Below are 26,344 nucleotides of genomic sequence, written 5' to 3'. Positions count from 1 at the left end.
TTTGGGTCATTTTAGCTACAATCCTTAAAGCTAGTCATAAAACATTACTGGCTTAAAAGGCAGTTTTTGACAGTTTTCCTCAGAGCTTAGCTCCTAAGTGACCATTGTAGCAGTCTTTCACTGAGCCATCTGCAGTGTATCAGCCTCCTTCCCGAACCAGAGGACCAGCTCTGGACACAGAATCAATGGTGTGGTCTCAGCAGTTCCAAGCAGAGACAGAGTCACGCTTCCCTCACCCCAGGGGCCACGTTCCATTTGATGGAGATGAATGACACAGCTGGCCTCCCATGCAGCGAGAGCGCGTGATGAGTCGCACCCAGCCTGGCTGCACCTCCACCCCACAACCCCTGCCCAGGTGCTTCCCAGCAGGACTGCTCTGCAATTCCTCAGCCTGCACCTATGCACAGGATTACTCCACCTCAAATGCAGATATCTGGGTTTCATCCAAGCTGATGACAAAGCTGGCAATAAGTCTGACTCTTCTGAGGGCCAGCACAGCGTTATTGCCACACTCAGCAAGTAGCACAGCAGCCTCAACCACAGCTGCTATTATTGAATTCTGAAGTAATAAATGCTTCCCTTTCCACTTTCCCTTCAGCACCACTCTACTCAATTCCTAATACTCGGTGACCTTCACATGTACTTACACATGTTATATTTAAACTCAGAAGATGCTTCTGACACCTCCTGGCTTTGCTGCAGATGCACTTCTATTGCCATGACATTTTCTTCATGACAGTTTTCTTTTCCTCAAGATCTAACAGAACAGGGGTTCAGAAATGATAGTTCCAATAGCCAGTTATCACCCTTGGTAATGGGTGATGTCAGCAGGATTTGTATTCATATGATGGGAGTATAATTTGTCCCCTAAACAGTGTGAAGGCTCACATTCCTCAAGTTCAGTGTTGCAAGTTCAGGAACTTGCACTGAGCCTCATATTCAAACTGAAGGACTGGCCAAGTGTCTTTGTGTGCTCACAGACATCCATGTATGTAAACAAACTGCTCTGAGTGTCTTAAAAATTATTACAAGGAAAAGCTTCTACCTGATTAAAAAAAAAAAGGTTTCAGTAGGACCAGTCACCTTCCCTTTGGAATAAAGCAGATCAGAGAAATCTGTGTGTATGTTTTCAAAGCAGTTTCCTCAATCACATATAGAACATAAATGGAGTGAAGACACCAACCATCTGGCAGATTTCCAGAGGAGCTCAGGACCAAAACATTCATGCTTATGCTGGAAACTAAGAGACTGGAAGGCTTTCCCAGTATCTCTAAAACATCAGCACCGCGCTCAAGGATGAGCAGTCAGGTATCATCTGTGTTGACAAAGAGGTGGAGGAGGACAAGAATAGATGCCAGGGTAAGTCATGCAGTATCTGAAGCATAGGAGAGAACGACATATTAAATCTCTGCCTGCCAACTTTGCTAGTTGCCGAGTGCTTTTGAAAATCTGATGCCTCATTTAGCTGACTAAAGAGTGATTGAGCTGTACCAGAAATACAAACCCAGCTGTCAGAGAAAACTGGAAAATATGTTCTGGAGTAGTTTTTCAAAATCAAATTCTTTTTCTCTATATAGAACACTGGTTTATTTTAAAATGTTTAATTAGGCTAAGTTTAGTTGTGTGTATCACCTGAAAATAGAAAAGACACACTAAAACTATGCAGGTTAGTCCAAATGCATGCTGACTAAAACTTCATGCACTCACTAACCACCAGATATTCACACCACAGCAGAGAAAAACATTGTGACAAAAATTGCACAGACATTAAATTTTTATCTGCAGATTATTTTTTCCCCTTACCCCTTCACCTAGAAACTGAAGTACTCAGTGAGGAAGAGGCCCATAGCCTAAGATTATGAGAGTAACTTTGGAATACTTGGCAATGACCATAGATGGTTTCATATTTGAAGGGTTTTAAGACTTTCAAAAGCTCTATGAATGTCACAAAAAAAAAAGGGGAGATGAACTGCTTCTACCTCTGTCATTACTTAAGTCTCATGCCTAGAAGGTGTGAAATTAAATTCTACTATACAAACACAGGAGGTGTGGATGATTACTGAAAAAATTAGCAGTGATGTGGAGCTAATGAAAGAACTTGAGGTGTCAAAATAAATGTGAGATGAAAGGAATAGGGGCAAATCAGAAGCTTTTGAAAGACTGAGTGATCAAATGGCTCTGCAAAGTGTCGCAGAGAGGTCCAGTTTCAGTCTGTATGGAACGTGTGTCTAAAACATATTATCATATTCTAAAACCACTTCATATGGTTCCACTGTGCCCTACATGGCATATTCTCATTGCCACTTGACATTTCAGCATATCACACACCTTCTGCTTCCCTAGATTTCTTACTTATTGCTGTGCCACTTATTACAAATTCCTGAAATCTAATGTATACCTACCGATCTGTTTCTGAGCAAGAATTTGTGAGGGTTGTTCAAGTAAAAAGGAGAAATTTGCCTCTTTCATTTTCTTGGCCCCACCTCCTCATCCCCATGGGGCAGGAGAATGATTTTTGCTCTCTACTCTCTAATTCATATACTCTATTTCCATTCCCCCACCCCCAGGAATATTTCTGCCTCCTGTGTGCCCAAGGACCTCCTGGTTTTTGGCAGTACTTCATGGTATGTCAGTATTCCAGAGGTCAGCCGAGGATAAACTCTAATTGAAAGATATTAAAATAGGCTGCAAGGGACAAAAATTCAAAACCTCAAATCCATCAAAATCGGTTACTGATGAAGCATCTGAGCTGGCTACGTCCTTAAAATATGCATCGAAAGTAATCTTTCAAACCTCTTCTTCAGGTCTCCACTGGCACCCCCAGAGGAAATAATTTCAAAACTGTTCAGAGAGCAGCAATCCTGTTCTGGTCCTTGAAATCCTTCGAGCAACACACACCCACACACCAGCATTATTTTCTCACCTCCTCCGTATAAAAACAAAACAGAAACGTGAGAACAGTGGGCTGGAGATGGAGCTGCGGAAAGTGAAGTTGGAAGGATTAATTATGTAATACGCCCCCTCTCCCGCCCTTACCCACAAGCAACACGAGTGAGGTAAACCCAATCCTCCCAGCTGACAACTCAGAACTAGAAACTGCCCGGAGGAGTGAAAGCAAAATAAACGTGTGGGGAAGGTGGCGATGCACTCCTACAGAGGAAGATGTCATTAGGAAAAGGCTAAAAACAAGTTCAAATCACCTTTAGCCTCTTCCCTTCCCTCCCCAGCGAGACCTCTCCCTCCGCCTCTTCCCCTCTCCTCCCCCCAGCTCCTCCTCCCCCCTTTTCAGCAGGAGCTGCAGCCGGATCGGGACTATATTCCTACAGTTCACGGCTCTCTGACGGAGCGTGGATCCTCCTGAAAAACTTCAAGTAAAACAGGAGCTGGGAGAACACACACACGAGGAGATATATTAAGAAAGCAGGTTTGCTACTTAACTCGGAGGAAAGAAGCTGGAGCAGACTTCTTCGGTTGCTCTCTAAGAGCCTTGCCGAGAGTCCTTGCAAAGAAAAGTGTTGCTGATTCAAAAGAAGAGGAGGGATGGGGAAGAGAAAAAAAATTGTGCATGTCTGTGTGAGAGGGAGACAACGTGTGTGCGCGTACGTGTGAATGCGTGCTTGTGTGTGAGAGGGTGTAGGCGACGGGTGGGGGGAGCTTGAAATTATTTTTTTTTTTCTACGAAAGACACGTGAATGCAATTCCCAGTGAGGGGCACCAAGCTCTGCCCAAGAGCAGAAGGGGTAGGGAGAGGGAAAGGGAGAAGAGAAGGAAGGGAAGGGAAAAGGAGAGGGAAGGGGAGAGGGGGGCAGGAGGGAGGGAGAAGGAGGAGGAGAAGGGATTTCTATTTCAGAAGACATTCATAGAAAGAGGGTGGCAAATTCTGTGACCGTCTTTAAAGGAAGTGTCCTGGGACGTAGAGAGAAAGAAAGAAGCCCAAAGAAGGAAAATAAAGGGCTATGATTTCCTTGTCCTGTTGCTTTGTCTCTGGCTCCCTCTGCCTCTGGAAGAGTAGCCACAGGACACAAAGATGCCCAGCTGGTCACTGCACGCCCAAGTTCAGTTTAGCTGGTGCTTCTCTCCTGTTTAGCCTGACTGCTTTCTCTGAAGGGGAGGACTCATAGCCCGACAGCCTTTTAGTTTAACCTGAAGAGTGTGTGCCGCCTCTCTCTGCCCACCCCAAGAACTCGCTGGAGGTGGAGGAGAGGGGAGAAAGAGGAGGACTTGAAAGTGCCTGAGGAGCTCCCGATGCTAAGAGGAGACAAACATTCCTGTGGACGACGCAGAAAGGACAAAGCTGACTGATTTATTGCTGTTTTCCATATTTTTTTTTTTATCTCCCTGTCCTTTGGCGCACACCAGTGTTTGGAGATCTTTGAAAACACAAACCAAAACACCAGCCCCGAAGCCCCAACCCCTTGGCTAGCTCTTATGGGAATGAAACACTCCTCCCGCTGCCTGCTCCTAAGGAGGAAAATGGCGGAGAACGCTGCCGACAGCACCGAGGTGAGTAAGGATGCGAGCCGGGGCCGGCGCCGCGCTCCCCCAGCCCCGAGCACTGATCCCTGGGCAGAAGCAGCAGGAAGTGCAGAACAACTTTCCCGGCCCCTCCGGCCAGCTCCTGCCTGCCGTGCTGCTGTGGTTTCCTGCATTCGCCCCCCCCCCCCCCCGTCCCCCCCATTCCCGCCCCCCGAATCCCTCCGTTCCCCCTAGGCAGAGAAGTTTGCCCGGCGCCGAGCGCTCGGGGCCGCCCGGGGCCGCCGCTTCCCGGGAAGTTGGGCGGCCGTGCGGAGCGGAGGCTCCGCGGGGTGCTGGCTCCGGGGGCAGCGCGGGAGGGCGGCGGTAATTCGGGTGTTGGACACGCCGAAAGGCACAGACCGTCTCTTGCGGCAGCACCTTGGCCAGCTCCCCGTGCTTTCCGCTGGCAGCCTTGGCTGGGATCGTTTGGGGCCACTTTAGGAGCATCCGTGTCTCTGCAGCATCCTGGATATTACCAGAGCGGAGCTGCCCGAGGTGGGGGCTGTCCGGCTGGCCTGGGCAGTGCCGAAAATAGCTTTGCACTGCCTTCAGGCCGGGAGGGTACCCTGCGAGGTCTCAGGTTTTCTGCAAGAAATCCACGCCATCCCCGCCGCTCCCCCACCCGTTACCTTCTGCTTCCTCAACATTGGGGTTGAGCAGCCCCTGTTTACTTGTCTGGGGCTGTCTTGACCTCACTGAGACTTCTCAGGGCATACAGCAGTGTGCGAAGTCTCAGGTCTGGAAAAGCAGAAGGATGCAGGATGCAGTCCCAGCATCTCTGCGAGCATGTGAGAAGGAGACAGGCGAAAGTGCGAGCGTGTGCCAAACTCGCTGTTTCTATTAATAGACTCTGCCTAGCACTCTGACTGAACACTTAACACATGCTTTAGCAAGATGCAGCACAGCCATGCACAGACCCCACGGACACTGCAGCCCAAACAACTTTACAGGTTTGCCCTTGCAGGGGCAGCACTGAACCTTCTCCCCAGTTACCCCACAGAGGGAATAAACAGCAAAACCTACTGTGAACACATGACTGTTCCATTCTTTATTATTTCCACATCTCTGCCTAATGCCTTCTTCTTTCAGTTAGTCCTCCCAGTAGGTGTCCTGCTCGCTCATGAATTCCATCCACATTTCTCTTCACAATAGTGTTCTCTCCGCTTGACCTTCATAAATGTGCCTCCTTTGCCATGCCAGGTGAAGAGCCAAATTTTCTTAAATGAATATGATGTAAGCACTAAATCAAAGAACATGCCTGCTACTGCTCTACAACCCCATAGAGTACTGCTTGCAGAGAGGCATCTATAAATAGCAAGAAGTCTGGCTACACATCTGTAAACTGTCGTAGTCCTGACAGCACATATTGCATTATAGGTCCCAGGATCCCAGGACAGGACTGCAACAAGAAATGTACAAGCACAGACAGTTCCTTTTGAAGCCATTTTTGTCAATGGAAATTGTTTTTAGACAGGGAAAATAGGTGAAAAGAGCTTTTGAAGGATTCTTCTTCTATTTCATTCACTCGTAGCACATTTTTATTGTTTAATCAATTTTTCCTGCTTGTGCAATGCTGCACACGCTGCAATGTCATTTTATGGAGAAAGATTTTTTAAAATAAAAACAGATTCATTCCAATGCTGCATACAGGTTAGGAGAATATTAAAATGCTGTGCTTCGACTCCTCAGAGTATCCATCAGTGACAGACTTGTGAAATGAGAGTGAAAATATTGCAGATTAGGCATATCCTGCTCCACTTCTACCTTCAGAAAATCAGAAGGGATACATTTGTAACCTCTGCCTAGATATTTTTTATTTTATTAATGTTCATATTTCTGATATGGACTGAGAGAAGTTGTCTGTCTACATATGTGCAGAGGTAGAAGTGCACCAAGCAAAATATGCCAAGACCTGTGAAGCTCTTTTACTCGTCAAGCATCTATATTTAGCAAAGCCATATGATACCAGTTTGACCTTCAAACCTGTATTTCTCTAACTTTCTCCTGAAGTTAACAAATATGTGTGACAGAAGGAATACGGGACAAAATATCTCACTTTTGGGCTTACCACAGTGTCAGAGAAAATCAGGAACTGGTATAAATTTGCTTCATTTGAAACAAATGGGGTACCAGTAATACTCATTATTTGATATTAAATTTCTGAAGAATTTTAATGTCACAGTCATATAGGCATGATCTAAACAAAACCAGCAGTAATGAGAGATGAAGAATTAAAACATTTAACAACTTGTCAGAATGCCCTACTACCAAATTATTCCAAAGACCTTCTGGTTCTTGCTTAGATTGATTTGACCCAATTTACTTGTGTTACAGCTTCATAGTATATTTTTCATGTCTCAGGCTTGTTGTTTTTTTTTTGCTTTTTTTTAATCTACCACAACTGAGAGCATTTATTCAAAGTTTTGGTCAAATATGGCGCGTATACTCTTTCAGTTGTAGGGCAGTTTAAAACAATCCATTAAGTAAAGGAACATGGACACTGCATGAAAAATTTTGTATTCCTTTGACTACCCTCTGTTGCTCATGCTACCTCTTCAGCTTAAAGAGCTTAAAGAAATTATGAGAACAGGCACAGACAAGGAAAAAACAAAGCTACAGTAAGACAGCACTCACTGTTTCCTCAAGCAAAAATACAGAACAGAAAAGCAATTGCTCACTAGCATTACTTTCCAGTCAAGGAAGACACTTTGTGTTACCAGGAAATTTAGAGGAGTGTGCTCCCATGGTTCCAGCTGTACAGACATTTACACCACTGGTATTCCCCCAGCCTTATATCTCGATACAAAACATGGTCAAGTGAGTCCAAGTGTTGCCACAGGTGCTGTTGGGCCTTGGATCAGAATATCAGAACTATCAAAATGGTTTTGCAATTTATTTCACTGATAACAGCCTGATATCAGTCTATCTGCCAGAGTTTACATAGGACCAGTGGTTTGTTGTATGTGTTTATAGTACCCTGAGAATACACAGGTTTTGTATGAAAATAAAAGTCAAGGGGGGAAAAAACCCTAAGATTTTTCTATTTAGACCCTCACTAAATGCCACAGGGTCTCACTAGTAGGAAACTTGCCAGAATGGTTTCAGATCCATGTCTGCAGCACACAAGGAAAAAAGATGCAGAAAATCTTTACACCCCATGGCCATTGCATGAATATTAAGAGGTGTTCCACTGGAACAAAAGCTTGAGAATCTCTCCTCAAGATACAAGAATGAACCTCTGTATCTTTAGTCATGAAAGGAGGCTTGTCTAAATAAAACAGGACTGTTTGCATAAATAACAGATGCAGAATTGCATTCTCTGCAAATAATTAAAGACACTCTGACAGAAGGCAAAGTAGAAGAGAAACTGTTCTTTGTAGAACATACGCACAAAGGTTCTGCAAAATACATGGTACTAACCTGCTGTAGATTTTGGGGTTTGGGTTTTTTTAAATTTTAAATGTATTATTTGAAATCCTAATCAATAGTAAGCCTGATATCAGTGATGGAGAAAAAATCTGAAAGTGTGATTTCACAAGAAGTGTGCCTGACTGTAACTTGTGAACCTGTGCCAGGTGAAGGGAACACAACCATAAAATCATAGAATAATTTGAGTTGGAAGGAAAATTTAAGAGCATCTACTCCACTACCTTGCCATGGGGTGGATATCTTCAACTTGACCAGATTGCTCAGAGCCCCATCCAACCTCACATAGAATGTTTTCGTGGATGGAGTGTTAATCACCTCTCTGGGCAACCTGTGCCAGTGCTTCACCATCCTCATTGTCAAAAATTTCTTCCTTATGTCTTGCCTATATTTAAATCTAGTCTAAATCCACCCTCTTTTAGTTTAAAACCATGATCCTTGTCCTGTCACAACAGGTCCTGCTACAAAGTTTGTCCCCATCTTTCTCATAGGCCCCCTTTAAGTACTGAGAATGTGCAATAACCACAAAATGCTGCAATACCACAAAGTGCCAGGGTTTATGTGCACATCCAAAAGATATCTACCTGTGACAGGCTAGTGTCTGACTGAAACAATCCTAGAACTTGAAACTGATCTGGTTTTGTACAATCTAATTGCTCAGTAACTTCATAAAAAACTATTCTTGTGCTGAAGACTTCACAGCCTATAGAGAGAAAAGATTCTTGTCTCATTGCTAAGAATAGAGAGATCAGTTAATTTATTTATGGTAGCATAATGGAGTCCTCCCAGAATGACCTATTATGCAAACCTTGGGCTTTGGTTAGATTTGGGGTAACATGCCTAATAGATGTTCTTCCCTAAACAGATGAATAAAGTGGATACAGGATTATGTGATCTGGGTCAGCAGAGGTAACTGACTGTTCTGTTGTCAGAAGTGGGGAGGTTAAAGTGTTCTATCTGCATGAAATCCAGTCATACCACTACTGAGGGAGGAAAAAAGATATTATAGAATCTATTGAAACCATGAGCTTCTATTTGTGATTTATGAGTAGGAAGAGGGATTTCTCCTTAATAAGCTACCAAAGTAGAAATTAACAGAAGCAGAGCAGAATGTGTGTAACAGAGAAAATTGGACTGAATTTATTCTCTAAACTGAAGTTTTGCTTCTCATTATTGTGTTGGGTGATCTTGCAGATAGAATTAATTCTCTCTAAGCTTTTCCATTCATTCTAGTGGAGTCTGTGGTTCATTAGTGAGAGGTCTTGTAGAAATTTCTTATTTGGTGTTATTAAATTGCTTAGGACAGCATATATGAATGAACACTAATGAGTGGGTGAGGTTTACCCACGAGAGAAATGGCACTGCTGTATGGTCTACATCTTGTACTAACAGAAGTCACAAGAGGTCTGGCCTGGTGTCCCAGAGCCAGCTAAGGAGGCAGTTTGTAACACAAATTTCAACCTTACTGGGTGCCCACATGCCTGTGTCACTTAACTTTGAACAGGAAAGGTTGTGGATGTGTGCAAGGGGTGCAGGTGAACTACAGAGGCCAGACCACCAGCTCATGATCCAGAGGTGTTGTGCTGCTGCTGACAAGGCAGTCAGAAAGCTGACCCAGGATGTCAGGGCTTCACTGAGGGTGTAGCCAAATTCCCAAGGGCTATAGAGGCAGCTCTGAGTTAAAGCAGGGCATATTCCACCTCCAACACATTTTGATCCTTTACAATGCTCCTACAAGAACTCAGTTGCCCATGCTATTAGAACTAGTACAAGGTACTAGTACAAGGTAGTTCTAGCCTAGTCATAGGGGCTTTTTTTGGTTTCTAGCCCATTCAAGAGTAGGGGAGCAGAAATATGGCTCTGAGACACCTTCTACAACTTCAGCTGTGCAGAACATTAATTTAGCTCAGCTGAAGATAGAGCTAAGTGCATTGCACTCTTTCTCAAATTTAATACTAAAAGTTCAAGGTATTGACCATGATATTTTGGCCCCATTGAAGAAATAGATTTTAGTTGGCATTAATAATAGAGATAGGATGAAGAAACACTTATGCTTAAGTAAAGAGTAACAGCAATCACTCAAAGCAGTGTTTCAAGATAAAGATATCTTATCATTGTTCATCCTCTGCCAGCATAGGGTTGTTTTAGTATCAAGAAGATTGGGATTTTTAGAAAGGGTCTGGGTTCATATTGGTGACATCATGGGCCAAATCCCATTGTGTCCTTGTGCCAATGCTAAAAGAGGACTTCCATGCTAGTAAGCAGGCTTTAGTGACACTTTTTTTCAATCTCAGTTTGTGAAAAGCGCAAAATTCTTCACAGAAGAGCACAAGATATTCTGTAGATGATAGATTTTGTAATTGTTCTGCATCTGTACAAAAAGTGAGCTTAGCAAGAGTGATTCACATGCCTTCCAGAGCTCCATCCTGATTGTGAAAGATGAAGGCTTGTGCCTTTACTGGTAAAGGCAGAGCATAGAAATACTTAAAGGTGAAAAAACATTGAACCTATTCTTTTCATAAGATTTTGTCTCAGCCTTTCTGAGTTTGCGACAAAGTTCAGTCCCTGGACAGGTGAGATAATGAACAGCTGAAGCGGGTGAATTAATGAAATTTGTTGCTCCCACCTCTGATTCCACAGAGAATTCTGTGTACCTGCTGCCCTGATCACTAGCTTTGATTCTGTCTTTATTTTGATCTAGAAGTCTTGGATACAATGGGTCTTTTCTGTATTTTTCTTTTTTCTTTGGGAGTAACCTTTAATTAACAGAAACAAAAACCACTCAGCTCAAGGAAGCAAAGAGGAGATTACCCAATAAGTGGCTGAGTTGATGACCACAAGGGTGTCTTCCCCATGCCAGAATGGAGCAATTATTGATTAATCACAGCCTACCTGGATCCTTCCTGTGTCCTTGAACAGGTCCTGGCTGGCTTCATGAAGTCTTTTGGCATGTTATTTCTTTAAGGGTCTTGCATGGGAGCTGAGTCACTTCATAGCGACAGTGAGAGGATGGGCACTATTTCATTCTTACTATTTCACTTTTAAGCTGAGATTAAACTTGTGGAGGGGCAGGTACTGATCTCTTCACTCTTGTGATCAGTGACAGCACTTAAAGGAACAGCATGAAGCTGAGTCAGGAAAGGCTTAGGCTGGATATCAGGAAAGGTTTTCTACCCAAAGGGTGGTTGGGTACTGGAACAGGCTCTCTAGGGAAGTGGTCACACCACCAAGCCTGACAGAGTCCAAGACGTGTTTGGACAACACTCTCAGGCACACAGTGTGATTTTTGGGGATGTCCTGTGCTGGGCCAGGAGCTAGACTTGATGACCTGATGGGTTCCTTCCAACTCAGCTTATTCTATGATGCTATGACTCTACAATTCTGTGATTGATTCTATTATTTAAGAGGTACAGTAAGGTCAAGGATGATAACTTTACATATTTCTTATGTGCTAGATTTGCTAAGTTCCAGTTCTGAAAAATAAAGAACCCCAAACTTTTAAAAGGCATGTAAAATGCTGTCTTTTCCATGATCTACATAATTGCAAAAATGGAAGCTCACTTTAAAAATCTGGAACAGAAAATCTATTTATCTTCATTTTATTGCATCAACCATTCAGAGATTTAAAGACCAGAATTGGAAATAAAGCAGACTCATTTTCAAAAGCACTCACTGCCAAATTCACTTTTCTGAAAATTCTGTTAAGTGCAGAAATTAAAGATAATTTTCCTTTGTATTTTGAGTGTGAAATGCTAGGTGATCATAAATAAAATCTCAATGTTTTTCTTTCCAAAATGAACAGAATATTTTAGTAATAAAATATTTGAAAGGATATTAAGGAGATAAAAATTGTTTAGCTGAAATTTTTGACAGAGAAACAATAAAGGTGAAGAGAATACCATTCTCCCTTAGTTAAAATATCCTGTCCTGCTTTTGGAAGTTTGTGAGTATTGAGGACTGTACCTGGGTCCTTTCCTCACAGAGTGAATTCTTGTTTAAAAAGAGGCATTACTACTTTTTCTAACCATTGCTCACAAAAAAAAAAGAGTTCCTTAAGTCTTAAGCTTTCCCTTTTTGGTTTTTTTTTTTTTTTGAGGAGCTGGAACGCACCTTGGAAGAAAGGTATGGAGGTGGATGGAGGTGGATATTTTCTAAGACATTGTTTCATACCACTGTCCTCCTCAGCTTTTCCTGGTGCCAAACTCTTCACCATAGTGCAGCTGGCAAGCTTCCCATTCAGCATTCTGTTTGGTCTAGAGCACACACTTCAGTTCCTAGTGCTCTCCTTGTCCTATCCCAAGGTACCAAGCATATTTGAGACATTCTGCCACAATTGCCCCCAGTCCCCCTTTTTAGAAAAAAAAGTAGCACTCGTGTCAATATGGTGAAAGTCAACATCTACTGGCTGGGAAGCAGTACTATGTTGTAATACAGCAAGAAGTAGTGCTGAAGTGTTCCCTCAGTGGCCACAAAGAACACTTGGGGTCATGTGTGGCCTCCCAGTTCTCCTGTCCTGCTTGTCCTTTTTTGGCCAGATAGCTTATGTTTTATTGCTTCCAATGGGACCAGGAAGGCTCAGACCTGGTCTCAGAGACCAGAATAATATGTGACCTAGACAGGGCCTTCCAAGAACAGCCCACCAGTTCAAACTTGTTTCTGCTTTGGACCTTAATTTCTCACTTACATAGGAAGAGAGGAGATGTTGCCATCTGTTTTTGGTTGTGTACATGTGCTGTTCATCAATCTATTGTGAAATTTGACCCTAGCTTGGGAGAAAGACCAGCTACTGATATTCTTTTCCTTAGTCACAAACAGCAAAGTAATTTATCCTTCCTTTAACTCATTCTGAACTACTGCTATTGAAGGACCAAAGATCTCATGATTGTGCCCCATAGTAGACATTAACTTGTCTGAAATACAGGATTTGTACTTTTTTATTTTACTCTGATATGATTTACATTAGGATATATCAGGAGTAACACCTCCGAGTCCTATATAAGTAGGGATCCCAGTGGTGTGGCAAACCAGACATGTTGATTTGAACAAACTTCTGCAGACCATCTCATGCAACCTCATGTCCAGGCTAGAACAGTCACCAGCATTAGATCACGTTTGCCATTGCTCTCTCTGGCCAAGTCTTAAAAATCTCCAAGCACAGAGATTCCACTGCCTCTCCGGATAACCTCTTCCAGGGCTGCACCCTCAGCAGACTCCACAGAGGACAAGTTTTTCTTATTGTCCTATCTGAACCTCAATAATTGCAGCTTGTAACCTTTTCACCTCATTATCTCATCTGCTGCTATTTAGAAGAGTTCTCTTCCATATTCTTTGTAACTATCTTTCAAGTACTTGCAGGCTGCTGTTAGATTGTCCCTTAGTCTCCTCTTTCACAAATCAAGTTCAGCACACGGTAATCTCTTCTTACAGGTCGTCTTCTCAGGCCCATGACCATTGCATTGTATAGTGTCTTGTTTACCTCTTTTTAACTAAAGGCTGTGCAGAAATTGTTATGAGAATGGAAAGGAAGAATATTTTCCTAAATGAAAGAACTTAGTAGAAGACTAACTGCTTAATGCACATGGCCAAGTAGTGTCAGCAAAGTATATTTTGCAGAAATCCCCTGTGACAGAGCCCAACTGTATATCTGGCATGTTTTACTTCTGTATTTTGGGTCAGTAGTTTCATATTTTCCCTAGAAAGAGAGGTCAAATGTAAAAAGTAGCACCGCTTCTTACCCACAGTTTGCATCTTGTCTAAGTGTGGAACAGCTGTTTCAGGAGGAAATAAAATGAGATGGAGTTACCCACATCACAATATAGTTGTCTCCTTAGGAGGCACAATGTTTTAAACCTAATTAGGATTATCCAAATTTAGTAGGAGCAGGGGGTGTTCCACAGTTGCTAGGGATGCTTGCCTGTTGTTGAGCCTTAAAAAAGGGTAAGGGCCATCATTACCTTTTCAGTTTCATTTGCTTTGGTAAAATCCAGTAAATCCTCTGCGAACCTGAAGCAGACCAAAGATGCAAAATAACAAAAATGAGATATTAAATAGTTATTGGGCAGAGAAGACAAAGAAAAGGAACAGATTTTAGTGTGCAAGAAAGTATGTTGCAGGCTGAAATTTCAGCTGAATCCTTTTCAGCTCTGTGTAAGTTTGCTGATCTCTTAGATTCTTTGGACTAGAAGAGGAAAATGTAAAGTTACCCCAAAGTAAAAGCCCTGTTCTGGAAAATATTGTATTTATGTAGTACTATATTTAGCCATGTAACAGAATGCTTTGCAAATGTACTGGAGGTCAAACTATATAACAAAATTATTTTGTGAAGTTGGAAAAGAAAAGGCAAGAGAGACAAAAGGCAGTCAGGAAATGGGTGGGCAGGTGGATGGAGGGAAAAAAGAAGGGAGGGTGAAAAGGGAAGGGAGGGTGAAAAGGGAAGGGAGGGAAGGGAGGGAGGGAAGGGAGGAAGGGAGGAAGGAAGGGAGGAAGGAAGGAAGGAAGGAAGGAAGGAAGGAAGGAAGGAAGGAAGGAAGGAAGGAAGGAAGGAAGGAAGGAAGGAAGGAAGGAAGGAAGGAAGGAAGGAAGGAAGGAAGGAAGGAAGGAAGGAAGGAAGGAAGGAAGGAAGGAAGGAAGGAAGGAAGGAAGGAAGGAGAGGGAAGGAGAGGGAAGAGATGGGGAAATAGAGTCAAAATACAGAGAAACAAAGGAACAGTAGAAATACTTAAATTCATTACAAAAAGTCACAGAATCACTCCGTGGCTCCTTGAAGACTGTTCTTATCAGTAAAGACCAAGGTGAAGAAAGCACTGAGTACCTTGGCCTTTTCCTCATCCGTTGTCCCCAGGGCCCCTGCTCCATTTAGCCTCAGACCCACATTTTCCTTTGCCTCCTTTTGGTGCCTGTGTACTTGCAGATGATTATTACATTGTCAGGTTTAACAAATGTCAAGAATCAAGGAGCTGTAGGCAGAGGTAGCAGGAGGCCTTCAGAGGAGTGAATCAATTTACCCTTTTACAGCCTGTCAATAAGGAAATAGCAGGGGGGAGTTGCCATAGCCTGTAAGGTCTAATGCAAATCTCAATTTCTCTGTCAAAGTGAATAAGCCCAACATTCACTGCTCTTTGACAAATTAGTCAGTTATGAAATAAGAAGAGACAGTATGTAGTTCTAGGCCTGTGATTCACCCCCACCAACCACGAGAAAAGAAGGAACATAACAGAAAAAAAAAAAGACTCTTCTAAATTAGTTATCAAAGTATGTATTTTAAAGCTTCCTTGATATTCTCCATTAAAATTTGCCTTTATCAGCATTGTCTCACAAATGATTAAATCAATTGGTAATCGCACAATAAGGGATTTACAATACTCTGAGAGAGACTCTGCCAGTGGAAACTTGTCACCAACTCTTACACCTTTGCATGCACACCTGAGACCCACCCCAATCTCCACTCCATGGAGTAGAACCAGGACAAAGTGCAATATTGCTCACTCGTCTCCATGCCAGGGTTCTAAGCAGCAGCTCAGCTCCAGCTCACCTCATCTCACCTCACAGGCACATTGTCATTGCTGAACTTAACATATTACTGTAAAGATCATTTCCTAGCTCGCTGTTCAACTACATTACCCTGCTATTAATACCTAAATTGCTGAATCTTTATATTCTATTAAATCCAAAAGCTGATTGCACTTTCCAGGGCTGTTCAAAGCATGTGTCCTGCTACCTATCTGAATTTCTTATTCAGCATCAAGAGATTAATTCAAGCCTCCAGTGCCAAACTCCATCTCACACTTCTTAGATTTTTCAAACATACTTTAATGAATAATAATACTAGCACCACGACAGTGTGTATACTGCTTAATGAAGTATATTTTGCCTAACAAAATTGTAAAACTAGGCCAATGGGTTTATATTTATTTTTTCTCCGTATTTGACATTCAGTTTCTGTCCTGCTTTTCTAAGAGACATTTTTCATCAGATAAAATTAATGGAAGGCAAATATGTATAGGGATTTTAAGTAAAGAAGGTGCTCACACTTATTACTGTGAGATTTTCATGAAAATGTGAAACTATCCTCATAGCCTCAATATCACTATTTTATTGATGAAAAAATCTCTATGCCATCTTTCTATCTTTTTATGTCTGTTCCTTTCTCAACAGAAAAACAATAAGCTTCTCAGTGCTCATAAAATATCTCTTTGTTACTGTGTAAAAGGCAAGGAAAAAGTATTTATGTTTGCAAGACTTATGTCCACCTGGTAAAACTGAGTATTCTAACTATGCCTACTAGAAAACAAAAGTATTCTCAGCCCAAGACAGGTTTACCCTCATGTAAATCCATCAATTTCAGCAGAATTATATTTGATTTATATAGATTCAAAACCAGCTCGTGTCTATATATAAAATTATATTTAAAAGGATGAATTACCGGTGGTTTTGGTCAAGAATAAAGTTTTCATCGTTCTATTTCACATTTGTATAAAAATGTTAAGAGCATGCTTTTTTGTATTGCTTTCTTAACCATATTTAAAAGATGGGTGTAAGATACCAAAAGCTTATTTGATCATTAACATAAAGCTACAAAAGCCTGATTTATATCAACACCATTATCAATTGCTGCTTTTGAAATACACAGTGTAGATACTAGATACCTTTTTAACAGGTGTGGTTCAGAACCCACTGTAGTTAACATAAATCACTGAAGATCTCTGAACATTTCAATGAATGTTTGATTAATAATGCAAGAAATGCTGAACACACTGGTTTGCTCATGTGTGTCAGTAGCACTCAGCATGATTACACATTGTAGAATCTAGTCCATACCAGCAGGGTATTTAAAAACACTCCTCATCCACCTTGTATAATATGGAGCAAGAGTAATTCTGCTGAAACTAGAGGTATTACCTTTGTTCTGCATGTTAGATACATATCCATTTTCTTAAATGACTGCTGAAAACACATTGAAGTCAATTATGGCATTTGCAGATCTCCTGGGAAAAAATGTGTTACCAAGCCTGGAATTGACAGGTTTTTAATCTCAGTCTCTTCCAATGAAATTTTTCACACTGGGTAAGCTAACACCAAACAACACTTAATGGCCAAATATCAGCAAGTGTAGTTCATTAGGCTAAATTTACAGGGTGGTTAGGAACATATATGTTGTCCTTGCTATAAATGGGGACTGGTCTCACAAATACACAGCACTGCCTTTGTAGCCTGCAGAAAGATTAGTATTTCTTTGTCCATTACTGAGCAGACTGTCATGGTTTAACCCCAGTTGGCAACTATGTACCACACAGCTGCTCCTTCACTCCTTTTCTTCCCCAGGGAGATGGGGAGGAGAATCAGGAGAAGAAAAAAGGAAGCAAAACTCATGAGCTAAGAAGAATTTAATAATTGAAAGACTGTAAAATACAATAATAACAACAGTGATATTAATACTGCTACTACTACTAAGAGGAATAATAATAACTTTAATAAAATGGAGAGGGAGAGACGAACAAGTGGCGCACAATATAGTTTCTCACCACAGACTGCTGCCCAGCCCATCCCTGAGCAGCAATCAGTGGCTCCCAGCCATCTCACCCCAGTTTATGCACTGAGCTGATGTTCAGTGGAATATCCCTTCAGCCAGCTGGGGTCACCTGTCCTGGCTGTGCTTCCTCCCAGATTCTTTTGCACCTGCTCACTGACAAGGAATGAGACACTGAAAAGTCCTTGCCTTAGAGCAAGCAACAACCAAAACATCAGTATGGTTCTCACACTAAATCCAATCCAAAACACAGCACTGTGCCAGCTACTAAGGAAATGTACTCTGTCCCAGCTGAAACCAGGAGGAAGACTTACAAGTAGCTTTCCTTTACATGGGCATGTTAAACCTCAGATTTAAATGTAATTAGCTGCTTTAACATGGTTATAAAATAACATCACCATTAAAAAAACCATCGATACCCAGTGTAGTTCCAAAATCTGATAAATAATGAACTGCCATAAGATATTCAGTCACACAGCAGTTTCTTCTCTGACACTATTCCAAACCAAGAAAGTTACTCCACTCCCCATCTTATAACTAAAATGCAAATGTGATACATAACCCTAATTCTGAGTGAGCAGGACTATGCTACTTCATAATTCAATAACTGCCTTGACATTGTGATCATTTGTCATTTCAGCCGTGCAGTTCGTTAAAGACACATTAAGATGCTTGCTTACAAAATTCCTTAGCAGGTATATGTGTGTGCATACATATACTCACAATGTTTTACACTTACATAAAATTCAAACTGGATATTGTGTCATGACTTCCATTTCTTTGTGCACCTGTGTTAGTCTTACTAAAACTGTGTCAGAGAAGACACAACTCTGCCTATGTGGGCTCAAACACTGTAAAGAGATAAAATCCTGGTTAAAGTTTTATACCACATCCAGTGTTGGTATATATATGTATACATATACATTTATATGTTGATAGAGAAACTCTGTGTTTAAAAAAGCAGTTTTATGGAAAAGTCCTAGCTTTTTATTTCTTTACATCCTTTGTATTCACTATGTTCCTCTGTATGGGTGTTGTGACAAAATTCAGTTTAGATGTGGAGAATCACAGGAAGGTGAACCCTTCCATTTCAAGTTCCAAACCAACCTCATATTTTAGATATAGTACCACCTGAGCTGAAGTAAGATTAAATTCAACTAACTTAGTGAGCTGTTAGTAATACAAGCCCCCAGTGTAGAAAGGGAGCATTTAAATATTTTTGTCCTTTTGAGTTTTCTTCCGAGCATTCATACCTTTGATTCAGCAATTTAATGTAGTTGGTCTTGTTTTCTTAAATTCTGTAACACCTACACATCTCATAGCTCACAGAGATGCCCACCTGGATCCTGGGCTCCCTTGCCTGCCCCACAGGGTCTCCCAGTGCCAGCTGTGCCCCATGACAGGATCAGAAGCAATGGGCACAACTGAAACCCCAGAGGTTCCGTCTTCAAATCAGGAAATACTGTTTTACTGCAAGGATGACTGAGCACTGGCACAGATTGCCCAGGTTGATTGTGGAGTCTCTTTCCTTGGAGATAATCAAAAGCCATCTGGATACATGTAGGCAGCTGGTCTGAGGTGGTACTGCTTGAACACAGGGGCTGGACCAGACAACCTCCAAAGGTCCCTTCCAACCTCAGCTGCTCTGTGGTTCTGTGAAACCAAACACAACATACAAATAAAATTGGAAATCTAAGTGGTTTATTCTTAGATAAATCTAAGAATTTATCTACTTCACACATCACATTTGTCTTCTTTGCTGATATTTTAAAATCTGGTAAATTTAGGAATCTATAACAAAGGAGCACAGCCTCTGTTTTTTCTCAAACATTCAGTCCTGTGAAAGGCTGAGTATGTTCACATGTCTATTCACTATAGCTTTTTTTACATCTGATGAACTGAGGTCTCAATAAAATGAAAAGGACCAACCAATGATTTATTGAAGTCACTGGATGGTACAGACTGTACAGAACAAAGAAAGTCAAGTCAATTAACTTAATGTGCTAGGCAACAATTCTATATTTAGCTTTTTTCACTTTGCATTGGTTTTAGTTTTTTGACTGCTGGATATGACTTTGCTATCTTTGACATCAACTTAAAATCAAAATTCTTCTTAATCATCTGGTTTTAGTGTGAAATCCTAGGTTGAATAAAGATAGTATTATTTATTTGGGATTTCCCAAGGAGTTAGGGGAGATGCTGTTGCCAGTTCTCATCGTTCTTCCTTCATCTTTTAACCATTTAGGTCTTTCTCTGTGGTATGGTCTTCCAAAGAAACACTATTGTTTGAGGGATACAATCTATGTGTCTTGCTGCTGGTGGCAGAACTTTGCATTCCTCTGACTTACAACATGCTTCAGAGTTCTGCTGAAAATCACTGTGTTGTCAGTAAAAGGAGAAAAATAAAAACTGCTGGTTTTATGTGGTGCAGAATGATTTTATCTCCAGGAATTTGGTGGCTCAAAAAACCCCCAAAAAACAAAAAAAAAACAAGCAAAAAAACCCCACCCCAAATATTTTTACAAGCCTTCTTTAGGAGATCTTCTTGATGACAGACAGTAATTTGTTTCCCAGGGTATTTTAAGAAATATGCACAACTCATTGGATAGAGTCCTAATGTTCTCTATCATTGCATCAAGATATCTTTATTATTTTCTGTTGTTATTATTTTACTTTGAATGGATCAGCTAGGATCTGGAATCTGCTCACATAAATTCAGATGCTTTAACAAGGCATCTGAGCTGCTGGCCTGCTTGTCCTGTCTAGGCAGCAGAGACAAATACCTCTGAATGGCTACTCTGCCCATCTCAAACCATACTTTAAAAAAACCTTGTTCTTTCTATTGATCCTAGACAAAGTCTAGAGCAATTTGGTGGCCAAACTCCAGTTATATTAACAGACCAAACACAGTGGCTTTTGATTTGTATGACAGTAGTGAGAGCATACTCCCCTGATTTATATGTCTATGAAAAATCTTATTTTTGTCTGTGTTTTTCACATTTTCAAAATTTTCTACTTGTCAGAAAGCTCTCCCTCCCCATTAATTCTGAATGTGCAGCCAGTTCAGAAGTGAGAGCTGATGCTTCTTCTCCTCCTCTATCCCACTCAACTGTCAATCATTCCATGAACAGAAGAAATATTTAAAGAAACAGGATCCCATGAAGCTTGATATGTTCCAAAAAGAAAAAAAAAAAAAAAAAAGCACTCTATGTCAATAAAACCTCAATAAAACCTTGAGTCACCTTGAATTGAAACACTATTTTTACTTCTGTTATTTCTCTGTTCTTTTTCTTCCAGTGTCTGAGATTAGGTTAATGTTCAGATAAGCAGCAAGTGAAACTTTCAGTCTTATCCTTTAACTCCAAGTTATCTTAAGCAATTTGCAGCTTTTAAATTTTTTTTTAAATTTCAGAGGTTTTTAGGGCAGTACAACAGCACATCAAAAGGCAAGAAAATCTGAAGGTCTGTTCTGCCATCAGAACACAAATGGGGTTGGTGCATTTTGCATTGCTGTACATCATGCTGTGCCCATGCTGTGGCTAAAGAACAATAATGCCAACCTTATATGTGGAAAGGTGATAAGACTGGCTAAAAAAAGACACTGAATCTGCGTCAATGTGTTACTTTTATAGGCCTTTCTGTTCCCAGAAACTTTTACTCAGTCTTTTCAAGGTTTCTTCACAACTGTGAATAGTAAAAACCTTTCTGAGATCCACTCTCTGAGCTTTTCAGGTTAAGAAAAGTCACATGAATCAGTGGAATTCATGGGTCAGAAGCACTTTAATCAGAAAACATCAGTCTTCACACTCATCCAGCTATTTACACAGCATCAACAGAAGACTGATTTGAACAGAAGCCCAGTTATCCAGATCTTGCTACTGTCAGTTACATTTTCTGCTCTTGTTGTTGCTAGTAATTTCCTTTTTGCTCTACAGCTTTCCTGAGTGGAGCCACTTCTCCAGTCTGTAGTGATTCTACACCAATCATTTCCATTGCTTCTCTATTACTGCCTGAGCAAAGGGAGGGATGAACCACTCACGCATGCGCAAGGACGTCTCGTTACCCAGCTGCTCCTGTGGATGCAGACTGTCCTAGCACGCCTGAGACGTGCAGGAAGGAAGGACCCAGCTCCAGCTGACCCCTTGCCGTGCAAGCAGCATTTGCTTGTTGCAAAAGAGGCCCTGTCAGGACAGTCACAGGTTGTGTTTTGTGGACAAAGCATTGTGCTTTGTGACCATAAGTCAGGCAAGGATTTCCATTCTGTCTGAGCCAAGCGTGTACCCACTCTCATCTCAAAATAACATATGCTTCCTTATGAATCAGCATCAAGAGAAGTGCTGAGGCACAAGGGGAAAGTGCTGCCAATCCCTTATGAAAATGGCAGCAACAAGAAAAGCAAGGCAAATTACAGCAGCAAAAGCCAGGGTGGAGACAGCCCCTTGGTGAATAGAAATGGAGGTGGCTCAGGGTATGTTGTTTGTTATATTTTAACTGACCTGAAACCTGTCAGTATAAAATTCATACATTCTCACTCCTGGAGGGAGAAGAGAAGATTCACTCTTCATCGTGAATCTCCAGGGAAACTGTCTTCTCTGACTTCAAGTGCCCAAGAGAGAACCGAGTCAGAATTTTCCTCCTTTCATAGACTTAACCATGTTTGTGAGGCCAAAAAGCTACTGACTGAGTTTTAGCAGCTGGGTATCCTGAGCACAAGCTAAAATGGCTTTCTGCCAGTTTTCTACCCAGTGATTTAACTACAGTTGGACCCTTTACATCTGATTTTAAAAAAAACAAAAACCTTTGAATGTCATCACAGGAGTTGTATTCCAATGACTACAAATGAAAATAGCAATTCCTAAGAGGCATCACAGTGCAATATGCTTTTGATCAGTTTCTTCTAGAAATTCCTGCATGGAAGATGCAATGTGAAATATCAAATGTCTTATTAATGTCTCTTTTGAAAACAGTTGACATTACATGGGATTTCTGATTTACTCCATTTTACCGAAAATGGAATATAAACAAAAGTTTAACTTATAAAAATATAAGAATTTTAGTTAAATCCTAATACAAATGTGTTTTTGTAATATGTCCATGGTCTCGACACTGGGTGTCCCCAGTTACTGGGGAGGATAATGCGAGTTGAAGGCAGCTCAACCCCATTGCTCTCACTGAAATTATTCTATTAGTTTTTCAACTTTTACACTTTATGTTGGGTCATGTCAGCACTGTCCCCTTTAAAAGTCTGGCTAACTCAGGGAGGTGATCATGTTATTTTAATGAACTCAGGGAGAAACATTTAAACTAGCAGTTGATTCACCTAAAATCAGCTTCTTTGCAACAGCTGAGGGCAGCTGCATTATTCCCTGAGTTTCACAGGCACTTCATCCTTGCTCATCTTCAGTGAGCCATCATAAGTGTTGATTCAGAGAGCCAAATTCCACCTCTAGGGGTTTCATCTGTCACAAAAAGATGCAAAATTCTGGTAACCCACAGTAAGAAGTGGCTGATTCCTTCAAGGTCACACAGTGAGATGGACTTAAGACCAACACAAAGGACAAAAAAACTGCCAGGTGACGAATAGAAAGTCTGTGCTATAACATATTAAGATCCAGTGAGCTACAGCTCCGAAGGAAGTGGCAGGGTGTCATTGCTCTGTGCAGGGAAATGTTATTTTTTGCCAGTTGACAAATGGAAGTGACAAATGTGGGACTTCTATTCAATGTTGGTGCTTGTTTGCTGGTAGCTCTGCAGCAGCACTGAACTGTAACTCACTGTGCTGATTTTCTCTGGCACTTCAGCTCAGGAACTGCCATTTCTCAGTCTTGTTCTTCTTTCTGTCTCTGCACTTACCCACTGCAGAGGATAAGAAATAATAACCCTGGACACTTCTTAGGCAGAGACCTCCTCTAGAGCTGAAGTACATCTGAAACTATGCTGAGTGTAAATCAGAAGCTTGGCTAGGACATGGAGTAGGTGGTCAATTGGATATTTTTCTTCCTCCATACTAAGGCTCAGCAAAGCCTACTGCATATCATGTCTTCCTGAAGAACTTCCTATGGAGCTGTTGTGAAACAGCTGAAATTCAGTGAGAGGGGAAGAAAAGACTGGTATATCAGCTGCAAAGTGACTTTCAGAGATCAGTGCCTTAGAAATTTTCTAGGCAGAGGAGGGCTTCCATTAAATTTTCTGCTAATTTAAGAAAATAATTTGTACAGATAGAATACTCTGGTTATTTTTGTTAATAATTAGCCGCTAAAAATAGTGGAGCTCTACTTTTTCATGTGAAGTTCAGCTTACTGCCTGATACTGAGAAAAGGCCTAAAAATAACTGGTTTTATAGTTGATTAGCACTTTCTGGTTCTTGTTCTTTGTCACTAGAGAGTCAGTCGAAATTGTGCTGGGGAGGGGAGGAGGCCGGTCAGTGATAAGCTACTTTTCCTACAAGAAAGGTACTGTGAGCATTGATAATGCTCCCCCTGACCTCTCCTCAACAGATTTTCATGCACTTGCCAGGGTGATTTAAAGTAGCTTGAAAGTACCAGGTCCTTTTTGTTTCCTTTCCATTCATTTCCATTGCCTTGCCTGTTCAGCAAGGCAGGCACTTATGAAGCAGCGATGATAGTAAAAACCAATAAGAAAATCACAATGGAAAGTTCACACTTCTCTGGCTTTGTATCTCCATAACTCTTTATGCAATGATCTGCAACAAACTCTTCCTCTTCACTGCATTCAACTTTGATATTTTCAGTGCAGGCTTCTATAACTTCTGTTGCTATTTCTACAACAAGCTGCGCCTTGTGATGCGAGGCGTTTTAAAGTAATCTGGCACATGAATATCTCTCTTCACTTGAAAATCAATAAAAACCTTCAGTCACATTTACATTTCTGTGTACTGCTTCCAGATAACAGGAGCATGTCTTCCCTGGGTTATAGCTGATCACAAAGTGAAAACAACTGCTAGGGTTTCATGTCTTAGAAGATGACCTTGTCCTTATTTTTTTTTTCTTGTCACAAAAAGAGCTGACTTGCCCAGCCATCCTTAAAATAGAACTAATTACCATCTGTTAACAGGCCCCTAATGCTCTGACTGTAGATCCTTATGCACCATTCATGGTTTCACAGCCATGATGATAAATTGTCTGTAATTCAGAATTCATGTGGAATTACATCAGCTTGCCTGGGTGACCCAGCACACATTATGGAAACTTCCTCTATAGAGCCTTGCATACTGAATGTTGGACTCCACAGAGAAATGCAAGGGCAGCCTTTTAATCAATTTACACAATGAAAGTATTCAGGCAACACTGATGAGTCCTCTCTGTTGCATGCAGAAGGAAGGACAGAGAAATGAGAAACCTAGATCCTCCTCCCAGCTAGTCCAAGTTGGTGCAAAGGCAGCCCTGGAAAACTGAGCCCCACATTACAGGAGGAAAAAGGAGCTGAGTCGTGACTTGCTAAATAATGATATAGGCTTTGAGCAACTCCCAGGGAAACATGGAATGATTTCTTCATTCTGTATGATTGCATAGCCAAATCTACCCAAGCAGCAGGGAACATGACTCACCAGCAACCCTGAACTTTGTTCATGTGCACACAAGAAGAGCCACTTACCCTTGTTCCAGCTACTCCCTCACAGTACTCAGCCACCCTAGAAACGGTGCTGGATTCACAGGTCTTGGTGACTTCTCTCAGCCACACATAAAGCTGAGTGTGTTTCCATCCTGTCTAAAAAAATGAGGCAAGGCTGCTGCAGTTTGACTGTATTGCAGAGTACAAGGGGAAGGGAAAGACTTCACAACTGCAGGTTTAAGCCAGTGCTGTTTGAGCAATATGACACTTTTGCAGCCTTCTCTCTCTGCCATGCCAAACCTGAAAGGGTCTTGGAGATGGTTAGGGGGAGTTCAGTCCCTAAACAGCACCCCATAGCTGTGTGCTACTTGTTGATGGCATAGAAGTGCTTGCCCTGTCAGGCCAGGTGGGTCATTAAATATCAGTATCAGTGCAATTAGTAAGCATATAACATTAACAATTATCACTACCAAACATAGAGGTGACTCTGCAATGAATGCCCAGGAATGAAAGTGATATGGTTTATTTTTAGAATCTTCCCATTTGGGACCAATATTTTAAAATCATCTGGAAGACCTGATGCATTTTATTAATGCAGAGATATTTCTTTCCCTTGTGTAACTCCCTGAAAGGCAAATCAGAAATAAAATGACATTAAACTTGGAAAAGCTCTTTATTTCCCAGAGGCTGTAGCCTACTTCAAATGGAAAATACTGTTATCAGCTTTTCATCTTTCCAGTTTCAACAATAGACAGGCAGTAGTCTTAGCTCAAGCCTTCCCTCTGAACAACCACAAAAAATAAGCCTCTAATATCTCTGTCAGAACAACAGGCTGTTTCCTCTTCTTATATCTGTGCAACTTGATTTCTTTTGTTCTAGACAGTTTTGGATGTAGCACTTTAAAGGCAAGAGATCTGTCGAAAGTCCCAAAACCCAGACATCTCAGAAGGAAAATCTGTTCCAGGAGAACATACAACATGGTTTATACCTACTGCTTGTTTTTCTCTGGATAATTGAATGAAAGAGGAAAAGTGTTCCATGGTGATTAGTCAATTTAAGTGCTCCCTGGCCTTTACTGACTATTTTAGGTGTTAGGTGCTCTTCAAATCTTGATAGAAGTGATACCAATGATGTAATATATGGTTGTCAATAACAATCATAACTTTCACAGTTGACCTCAGTTCTAAATTTAAAATTCCTGTGATGATATTGGAATTTCACAGTCAGTATTGATAGGCTTGGGACCACACATTAGGGAACTTTTCTGTTTTTCACTACCAAGTTAGCTTCTACCAACTGAATAAA

General features: G+C 41.3%; 2 protein-coding genes across 8 annotated transcripts in view; one reads left to right on the top strand and one right to left on the bottom strand.

The window, feature by feature from the left end:
- Positions 1-5,280, bottom strand: part of LOC139592796 (trypsin I-P1-like) — a 70,601-nt gene extending 65,321 nt beyond the window's left edge. For 2 of the 3 annotated variants that reach the window (XM_071433059.1, XM_071433062.1), the window contains exon 1: positions 5,145-5,280. The gene's annotated coding sequence lies outside the window, so the exon portion shown is untranslated. The remainder of the gene's footprint in view (positions 1-5,144) is intronic. The other variant, XM_071433063.1, reaches the window with a different exon arrangement.
- Positions 3,086-26,344, top strand: part of PRMT8 (protein arginine methyltransferase 8) — a 57,877-nt gene continuing 34,618 nt past the window's right edge. Inside the window, exons 1-2 of one of the 5 annotated variants that reach the window (XM_071433047.1) lie at positions 3,086-3,424; positions 4,360-4,503. In XM_071433047.1, coding sequence (XP_071289148.1) covers positions 4,429-4,503 — 75 coding nt within the window. In that variant the 5' untranslated portion in view covers positions 3,086-3,424; positions 4,360-4,428. Of the gene's footprint in view, positions 3,600-3,659; positions 3,741-4,012; positions 4,504-26,344 lie in introns of those variants that run through there. The other 4 variants (XM_071433045.1, XM_071433044.1, XM_071433048.1 and 1 more) reach the window with 4 other exon arrangements.

This window comes from Agelaius tricolor, unplaced genomic scaffold, assembly GCF_023055355.1.
Source record: "Agelaius tricolor isolate 1412-34295 unplaced genomic scaffold, bAgeTri1.0.p SCAF_9, whole genome shotgun sequence".
NCBI classification, from domain to species: domain Eukaryota; kingdom Metazoa; phylum Chordata; class Aves; order Passeriformes; family Icteridae; genus Agelaius; species Agelaius tricolor.
The sequence above is the reverse complement of the archived record's forward strand: the minus strand, read 5'-3'. Positions and strand labels throughout refer to the sequence as shown.